The sequence below is a fragment of the Neodiprion virginianus genome, chromosome 5 (assembly GCF_021901495.1).
Source record: "Neodiprion virginianus isolate iyNeoVirg1 chromosome 5, iyNeoVirg1.1, whole genome shotgun sequence".
In the NCBI taxonomy this organism is placed as follows: Eukaryota; Metazoa; Arthropoda; class Insecta; order Hymenoptera; family Diprionidae; genus Neodiprion; species Neodiprion virginianus.
In genome coordinates, this window is record NC_060881.1 from 25537550 (window position 1) to 25545834 (window position 8285).

The 8285-nt window shown below is 38.5% G+C and overlaps 3 protein-coding genes across 7 annotated transcripts; 1 reads left to right on the forward strand and 2 right to left on the reverse strand.

The window, feature by feature from the left end:
- Positions 1 to 33: 33 nt before the first annotated feature.
- LOC124304377 (protein inturned) lies at positions 34 to 4695 on the reverse strand. Of its 3 annotated transcripts, none has more exons than XM_046762484.1 (11): positions 3950 to 4695; positions 3522 to 3864; positions 3184 to 3456; positions 3027 to 3098; positions 2691 to 2950; positions 2458 to 2547; positions 2056 to 2383; positions 1610 to 1950; positions 1167 to 1489; positions 906 to 1051; positions 34 to 801 (listed from the first exon to the last, which is right to left on the reverse strand). In XM_046762484.1, the coding sequence occupies exons 1-11, from the start codon at positions 4171 to 4173 to the stop codon at positions 325 to 327; spliced, it is 2877 nt and encodes a 958-aa protein (XP_046618440.1). In that variant the 5' UTR covers positions 4174 to 4695; the 3' UTR covers positions 34 to 324. The 3 variants fall into 3 exon arrangements, with proteins under 3 accessions (XP_046618440.1, XP_046618441.1, XP_046618439.1); XM_046762485.1 differs by having other exon boundaries at positions 41 to 801; positions 906 to 1075; positions 3522 to 3792; XM_046762483.1 differs by having other exon boundaries at positions 41 to 801; positions 906 to 1075.
- A 141-nt stretch (positions 4696 to 4836) lies between these two features.
- Positions 4837 to 5874, reverse strand: LOC124304393 (BLOC-1-related complex subunit 8 homolog). 2 transcript variants are annotated; one of them, XM_046762534.1, is made up of 3 exons: positions 5527 to 5874; positions 5271 to 5443; positions 4837 to 5183 (listed from the first exon to the last, which is right to left on the reverse strand). In XM_046762534.1, the coding sequence occupies exons 1-3, from the start codon at positions 5576 to 5578 to the stop codon at positions 4983 to 4985; spliced, it is 426 nt and encodes a 141-aa protein (XP_046618490.1). In that variant the 5' UTR covers positions 5579 to 5874; the 3' UTR covers positions 4837 to 4982. The 2 variants fall into 2 exon arrangements, with proteins under 2 accessions (XP_046618490.1, XP_046618488.1); XM_046762532.1 differs by having other exon boundaries at positions 4837 to 5443; positions 5527 to 5872.
- A 92-nt stretch (positions 5875 to 5966) lies between these two features.
- Positions 5967 to 8141, forward strand: LOC124304392 (translocon-associated protein subunit beta). 2 transcript variants are annotated; one of them, XM_046762530.1, is made up of 4 exons: positions 5967 to 6113; positions 6402 to 6551; positions 7363 to 7677; positions 7762 to 8141. In XM_046762530.1, the coding sequence occupies exons 2-4, from the start codon at positions 6405 to 6407 to the stop codon at positions 7876 to 7878; spliced, it is 579 nt and encodes a 192-aa protein (XP_046618486.1). In that variant the 5' UTR covers positions 5967 to 6113; positions 6402 to 6404; the 3' UTR covers positions 7879 to 8141. The 2 variants fall into 2 exon arrangements, with proteins under 2 accessions (XP_046618486.1, XP_046618487.1); XM_046762531.1 differs by having other exon boundaries at positions 5987 to 6117.
- The last annotated feature ends 144 nt before the right edge of the window (positions 8142 to 8285 follow it).

Sequence of the window (8285 nt, forward strand, 5' to 3'; positions counted from 1 at the left end):
CCGTTGTCTCCAATCTCTCTCTGTTTGGTACGGCTTCAACTCGGTACAGAGCGCGTAGTCTTTAGCGCGTAGAGCGGCAAAATTTGAATAATACATTACGTTCAGACATATTGCAAAATTTCTTTTTTGAAAATATATTTTTGTCATTTTAAAAATCATCACTAACATACATTACACATTCTATCTCAACGAGAACTAAATACTACGTGCAAGAATTGTACTTCAACTCCAAGTGCGTAACCATCTACAACAGTTTTCAATTAACGGTGAAGCATAAAAAGGCAAGATGGATGATGAGCATACAATATAAAGCTTTACACTGTTTTAGATTGTATTCAATCTGAATGCCATTTCGATCAAACTTTGGGGCGCTGAATCCCGATAACAGACGTACAGTTCTCGAGGTTGTGGTGATGTATACGAACGTCCAACTACCCAGTATGTATCACCTTCGCACTCGAAAAGGACACCATGTTCCTTGATGGCGATCAAACTCTTGTTAATCACAGATTTGTCCGTATCTTGATTGAGCATTTTCTCAAACCTCACAGTTCTTTGAAGAAGTTTATGAATGACACGGGCAGCGCTGTTGAAGAGTCCAAGAACTTTTGAATCCTTCACACTCCCGTTGATCCCGACATTCGAAGATAATAAAACACCTTCAAGTGTATCTAAATGCACATAGTGAAGCAAAGTGTCTTCGGTACCTGCGCTCACCTTTTTTGGCACTATATATTCTGCTTGAGTCAACAAGTTTTGACGAATGTCTGTTATATCCATTGTACTTGGCTGACTCTCATTCTACAAAGAAAAGTAACGTTTGAAACAGATCAGAACACGGTTAATTAACATCTTATGGTATTACTGCTTATTATGAAAACTTAGCTATTTTTTAAACGCCTCACCCGATCATAATCCATGTCAGAGTCACTGCCATCAGATTGTCGAGAATTCGTATTATTTATTTTCTCTCTCGTTGCACGTCGGCCTAGGATTGGAGCAACATCATCACTTGCTTCACTGACTGCTCCAGTTCCCTGACTTATAGAATCTTCAGAAGTTTGCAAAGAATAGACTGTGGATGAATAAACCACTCAAATTGAGAACATTCCAGAGCATGTGCACTATATGAAAATTACGCAAACAAGTGCATTAGAAATGCATACCAGATCCTGTGGAGATAGTACTCTGTTCGAGACTGCGTCTTTTTAAAATGGATGATACTTCCAGGCTCTTTTTACTGGCCACAGAGTTTGTTTTTGGCAATGTGGAACGAGGGTCGTTTGATTTTACCAGACCAAATAAATTTTCGGCAATGCTAGGAATAGATTTGTTCACTGTCCCATCTTGAGTTAGCTCAATTCCTGATCTAGTATTGGCCGCGATCCATTTCTCAGCCAATGTTGGTATACCGATTTTTTGTACGTGTTTTAAAGTTTCCTGCGCCTCTTCTACATAAAATACATCTGGGCTGGCATTGTTTTCAAGTCTAAAATAAGGATGTTCAGAAATAGTTTTATTCACAAGGTTACGTAAAATGTCTTTCAAACACAAGGTCGAAAAAAAAATTCATCTAGCCCATCAAAATGTAATCAAACATCATCCTTACTCTGCTGTACATCCTCCAGACTCAAGTAGAACAGCCAATAACTGGTTACCAAAACCAACAACGAGTAAGAACCACTTTCCATTAGGTACAAAGGGTTTTTCGTTTTCAACGTCAGGCTGCAGATGACCGCGATTACACGACAAAGGATAGACTTCCTTCCATACAATCAAAGATTTCACGGGTTCGTTTTTGATTAAATTCAGTAATCCTTTTTGACGTAAGAAGCTATGAATTTCAATCAGATCTTGATGGGGTAGATGAGATCCCAGAAGAAAATCTTTGTGATATAGACAACTTCCAAGAATTGTATAAAGGCGTTGACAATCCATAGGATCTTCATTCTGGAAAGAATTAATAACATATCCGTGACTAGTGTGGTAATAATACGACAGAAATTTGGTAAATATTTCCAGTTTACAAGTGATCAGAATTTATATTTCAATCACCCAATCTCTGTAGTCCATAGCTTCCATTTCGTTCAAAGCCGCATCTATTTGGATTTGAGCATCTCTTGGCAATTGGATAAAACGTGCAGCTGGCAAAGTATCGTGAAAATTTGATGCTTTTAAACTATATGACAAATCATTTTTTGATTCGTTTGTAAAAGCTACGTTCGTCGATTCTTTACTCAGTCTCCAAAACAGCAATGAGAAGAAATGGTCTAAAGTGGAATGATATTCTTTTGGAGTGAAACACTCCCCCAAAGTCCGATAACTAAATTCTAGAACTCGTACAACATCTTCAGTTATTTCCAATGTTTCTTGAAGACAGCAACTGCAAATGCATAAGTGTTTACATGTGTTGAATTAATGAAACAAAATAAAAAACTGTTTCATTTTGCAACTTACAATTTTTCTGGCAGTGCTAGTAAAAGCAATTCTTCTCCCTTGGATACATAGGAAATATGGATCAGTTTGTTCTCAAACCAAGTAGATGTGCTAGAACGTAAAAATATGGTCAAACGTTAGATTACATATTAATTGATTGAATGAACGGTCATATAAGTAAAAAAATGAATAATAATAAATAACAGAATTTGTATTCTTATAATATTCACAAAGTATAGTTACAAAATAAAAACCTTATTGGACGAGGACCCGATATTCCAGGAAGCATGTGATCGAGGGTAGCGAATGCCCCTCTTGCTCGACACAGAATAGACTGAGTACTATTATCACACGACCTCGGAAATGTGTATAGAACATCCTGAAGCTCTGGTCCGGTTTCAGAAAGGCCAGTTGTCTTTATAAATGTTATACCCACAGAGTGTTTCAAAAGCGATTCCATCAATGGATGGGATTCCTCCTCCGATACCAATCGACGCACCATTGGCGATTGTGGCTGTAGAATGAAAAGTACCATATGCACCTCAGTTGTAATCAACAGATGGATTTACTTGCTTGTAATCATTTTTTACCTTGTCAAAATTACTTTCCAACGCAGTTTTACCAATTTCACTACCAGCAACTCTTTGCAGTTCTAACTTTACCTAAGAAATATAATTAGAATTTTGACGATTTTTAACCGACAAGCAATCAATTTCATATATAATCTAAATCATTCCACGATCTTACATTTTGCAGCTCAAGAATTTTAGACAGTAAGCTTTCTAAGTTTTCAATATTCACTTCTCTGCCATCCATGCTTTTCAGCCAATCACCAATCTTGATGTTTTTATCTTTGATGGCTTCTCCCCCAGGAACAAAACCTGCAACCATGACTCTGATATTGTCAGAAAAGGCGCCTGGTACAATACCAAGGTAAGCTTCGCACAGAGAAGCTCGTCTACCCATCTTGTGTCTTTTGCCAGGATCAATTCTGACTGTAACTTCCTTGATTTCACCTGCCTGAAAATATCACCTATATGCTTATGGGGGTCAGGTTCTTTCGCTTAGCTTTTTACACAACTTACCTCACTGTCCCTGAATGTAACTTCCTTAGTAGTCTCTTGCGCAGTGCCTCCTCTTTGAAAAAACTTTGCTTCATTTGCACCCAAGGTATGACCTTTCTCCCCAGTCACATCTCTCGTCTTTTTGTTCCTGACGCTGCATCTTCTGCTTTCTCGCCGCCTTATAAGACGCATGAGCTTGCCAGCTCTGGTGCTGCGTCTCCTAGTTAACTCTGGTGATAAGGATTTGGGTTCACGACAAAGCGGAGAATGGTCATCACGGGTTTCGGCTAAGCTGCTAGGCAGAGATTCGATATAGAATACCTCTCCAGTCCATTTGATCGCAGAATCCCACTCGACGATTGAACTACAATTATACGTTTTATCCTGTGTTCATAGTGAGGTTATGAGACTAATTATGAGGCGCCAAAAGTCAGGCAACTGTCAAATACCTATCATTGTCGGAATAATACGACCCAGTGCTCGAGGCGGCATCGCTTTCCCACCAGTCATTCTCGTCTTCGTCTTCCTCGTCTTCTTCGACCTCGTCAACCTCTTCCTCATCGCCATTGTCTTCCCGTTCGTTATTGACGTTGATATCAATAACCACTTGTTGATCTGTCGTCGTAACCGATCTCTCAGATTTCCTCAGCTGCTTACTATCCGCTTCATTCATGCTCGCTCGCTTAGTTTATTTGTAATTCGGGACTTGTTCGCGCAATTATTCATTCATTAATCTGTCAACGAGTGAATCTCACCGCCCATTCGTGTTTTTCGAGTTCATTGACCAATAATAGTTCGACTGGCGCACCAATCGTGCACTTTTTCCCGGAGTATTGAGTCTTTAATTGGGCATGTTGGAAATGGTTATCATCTACTTGGCCAATTACGTTCGTTCAAGCTGTTCGACACAAATGTCGAACGCTTTATTTTCACTGTTTTTTAATTTCTAATTTTTAATTTTAATTTTTTTGTTAATTATCAACGATTGATACAATTTGCAATTCTCGAACTTTCAAAAGTTCAGTGGTTGAAAATTAAATTTCAAACTTTTAACATATCCAATAATTTTTAAAATTGACAACAGTCATTCCTCACTTACACAATAAATTATGCCTTATAAGGTGAATACTCTCACTAAAACCCAAATCTTATACATTTTGAAGATTAATATTTAAGATTGTATGTGACTGAGGCATCACAGTATTTGAATATACCTGTTCCCAAAAATTTTCACTCCCAGCTTTCATAATTTCCTATCAGAAAAGTGCAGATTATGCGAATACAATGTAACAAAAACTATGAACTATTATTACACAGTAAATTAGAACACCTATCGTTGCTGCAAGGAATTATATATTTGAACATTAAGCAAGCACGAGAATATAAGATAAAAAAAATTCAAGTACCGAAGCAGATGATGCCCTGAATGATTTGGTATATACAGAATTGAATGAATCCATCAACGATTCAAAAGAGAAATTATCAATTAGAATTCTTCTGAGCGTCGGTGGAGTGCCTAGCATGGTTCATCATAGATTCAACTTTATTTGCAGTCTCTCTAACGACGTCTGATATCTCATCAGGCAAGTGTTCCAGAGTTGGAATATGAGCTGAAAGCCTCTTGTAGACCGAGTCCTTGGAGCCATCTTTCTTCAGTCTGCGCTGTTCTTGATACTTCAATTGTTGTTTGTAGAATATCGCATTCTTAATGAGATCCAAGGTATTGTCATAATTTTTTCCTGCCCCTTCCATTGCCTTGATAGCACTTACAGCATACTCAGCGTCGTAACAGCGCCCTTGTAGCTGCTGCTGAAGCACTAAAACTTCAACACGTCTTTCGACCATAGGTGGCAATGCCTTCCTGACATGCTCCTGAAGACGATAAAAGGCAAGAGATGGTTCGTTGGCCACTATATGCATATTTTCAGATATCCTCTCTGTGGCTGAAAATAGTAGAACGTAAAATATGATACTGTTTTCAATTGAATTTTATCATAAGGATCGAGGGCCAGTTTGATTTGCATACCTTTTTTCACCTTAGTTTCAAGCTCCTGATCAGGTAGGTATACCTTTGCCATTTCAGAACAAATAAATAGGAGTCAAACTCAGTAGGAACAGGTTATCAATCTGCAGAATTGCAGCCTATGATAATTCAGTTGAGAAAAATAGATCAAAATTTTTTCAGCTTGGAATATTCCTCTGATTCTCTGCCTCTCGTACATCAATAGTCTACAATCAGAATGAATCAGCTTTTGCGTAAGATCAATCGCATCGCACACCCTGTGTGTATTTATTTCGATCATTCGCTGCAGGTTCTGACAAAACTGACACCTGTCAAGTGTAACGCCTTGTTGTGTCCGTAGGGTCCGTAGTGTCAGATTTGCGTTACCGATGGAGCACAGGCCTCAGACGGAAGTGCGCACCGGCGAAAGTGAGCCGGAAAAAGCGCAGGCGTGGATATTTTCCCCCGTTTGACCGGCTGGCGAGGAAACGTGGCAGGCGACGCGGCGCAGTTGGAACTTTCGACAGTTTACCTATGCACCCTGCAGGACCGACGTAGTCAATCCAGTTATTCCATGGTCATAGGGTAACCGTCGTCTTCCTACGATAACAGTAAGTAAGGAAAATTACATTTATCATTAATTATTGAATAAAATTGATCAACCGGTACGATCCTGTTGTAAGCTAAAATCTGGCTCAATTATTCAACATTTCGAAATAACAACTCCAGTCACTATTAGCGGCCCGGATTTATCGCACCGATTTCACCGCGATTTCGACCTCACCTTTCGCTAACATATGACATGCGGATGCTCGCGTAATTTCAACGTACGTGGAGTAGTAAATTGCGACAATTTTTCCAGGAATAATCTAATATATGCTGCATTGTTCTTTCCTCAGAAAATGAAGTACTCCGCTGTGCTACTTGGGCTAGCTGCCATTCTGGCCATCGGCCGCTGCGAAGATGAAGTAAATGAAGCTGCTCACCTATTGGTATCCAAACAAATTCTTAATAGATATCTCGTCGAGACAATGGACATTGTGGTTAAGGTGAGGAACGCTAATTCAACTTCTGAGTATCTGGATACCATTGGCACTGAGACCTATCGTCCTTCCTACGGTTACGGGTCGAATCATCTGGTCTTTAAATCATAGTTTATCTTTCTGACAATTGTAGTAACTGGCACTTCGACTGGTAGTTCAGCCATTTCACTGAAGGATATATTTTAATTTGAATCAAAATCAAACTAGCCATAAATAACATTATTCGACAGAATTTAATTATGAAACAACCTGACATTGTGTCGACTTTTTTAATACTAAATGAAGTTTCAGCAACAGAAATCTTCCATCACATCATGTTTTCAAGGAAATTGAATTCGAATGAAGTGAAAAATGACAGCCATTCTTGGTATAACATAAGCTGTAGCAGTCATAATATTGCTAACTTTGCAACTTAATTTGGAACAATCATACAATATTTATTCTTTGATATTCTGATACATTAACCTCGTTCTTTCAATTTTTGTTTTCAAACATTATCAACCATTCCTGAAGCTTAAAAAGTGCTGGACTTTATTGCTCCTTTCAGGGTTCACCATTATTACTGCATGGATCAAAGTCATTATGTTAGTTGCCTAGCACAGCAAGTCAATCTTTTTTACTGCATTTGTTTACCATGACTTTTGGCATAGCTATACTGCCCCAAGCAATAGCGAACAGCAATTTTTTATAAATATGCTATAACAACTTATTTTCAGGCACCTAAAATCCGACAAAAAAACTCAATTATTCTGGTTGAGGATCCAAAATCCATACCAAACAACATAATTAAACAAGACAAATTCTTATCTGATTACAGTACACAGTTCACAATGTCGGCAATTCTGCTGCACTGGAAGTTGAAATAACAGACAACTCCTTCCATCCTGACAATTTCGCCCACATTAGTGGGGAACTAAATGCTAGAATTGACCGTGTTCCTCCAGGCACAAATGTCAGCCACACAGTTGTTGTAAGGCCAAGGAAATACGGTTACTTCAATTTCACCGCTGCCGAGGTCTTGTATCGCCGCACTGAGGACGCTCCCAGGATGCAGGTTGCCGTCAGCAGCGAGCCTGGCGAAGGTCTTGTTGTTGCATTCAGAGATTATGACAAGAAGTTCTCTTCTCACGTAGTAAGTTGCCACCATCTAGTAGTTCTGTCGCATACTCTTAATCATAAAGATTTCTGCTTTTATCTGACTGAATTCTTCTTACAGATTGATTGGGCAGCATTCGCAGTGATGACCCTGCCATCACTGGCCATTCCGTTTGCCCTGTGGTATTCTAGCAAGAGCAAATATGAGAAACTTTCAAAGAGCACCAAGAAACATTGATCGTCTAACATCGAACTCCTAAATTCATTTCAATCATGGTGTACAATATTTGTATAGATTCTGCGTGATTGTGAGACGCATGACTGTTTCATTATAAATAATTGATTTTTTTTTAAATAAACGCTATTTATGATAATTATACTACCAGTTATTCTTCGGTGACCCTGTTATAATAAAAATTAAAATTAGTATAAGGCAACAATCGAATAGACAAATCAAATGTTAGTACTCAAGTGCAGTATAACTTTATCGTTTTTGCCAAATTCTGCAATCCTATTTTAATATCTTGTAATAATTACAGCTGTGGTTTTCAGATCACAATTGAGCAATTTGTATATACCAATGTCTAAAAAAATGCAATCATCTGATTATCTAGCCGAATAATATGGTATAAAAGTTACAGACGC

Excerpts from the sequence above, each read along its gene's own strand:
- LOC124304377 (XM_046762483.1), bottom strand. The coding sequence starts at position 4,173 with ATGAATGAAGCGGATAGTAAGCAGCTGAGGAAATCTGAGAGATCGGTT. Across the intron at positions 2,548-2,690 it reads TCGGGTCCTCGTCCAATAAG|CACATCTACTTGGTTTGAGA; the intron begins GTTTTTATTTTG and ends TTTACGTTCTAG. Across the intron at positions 1,951-2,055 it reads CTATGGACTACAGAGATTGG|AATGAAGATCCTATGGATTG; the intron begins GTGATTGAAATA and ends AATTCTTTCCAG.
- LOC124304393 (XM_046762532.1), bottom strand. The coding sequence starts at position 5,578 with ATGGCAAAGGTATACCTACCTGATCAGGAGCTTGAAACTAAGGTGAAA. Across the intron at positions 5,444-5,526 it reads TGAAACTAAGGTGAAAAAAG|CCACAGAGAGGATATCTGAA; the intron begins GTATGCAAATCA and ends TACTATTTTCAG.
- LOC124304392 (XM_046762530.1), top strand. The coding sequence starts at position 6,405 with ATGAAGTACTCCGCTGTGCTACTTGGGCTAGCTGCCATTCTGGCCATC. Across the intron at positions 6,552-7,362 it reads CAATGGACATTGTGGTTAAG|TACACAGTTCACAATGTCGG; the intron begins GTGAGGAACGCT and ends ATCTGATTACAG. Across the intron at positions 7,678-7,761 it reads AGAAGTTCTCTTCTCACGTA|ATTGATTGGGCAGCATTCGC; the intron begins GTAAGTTGCCAC and ends TTCTTCTTACAG.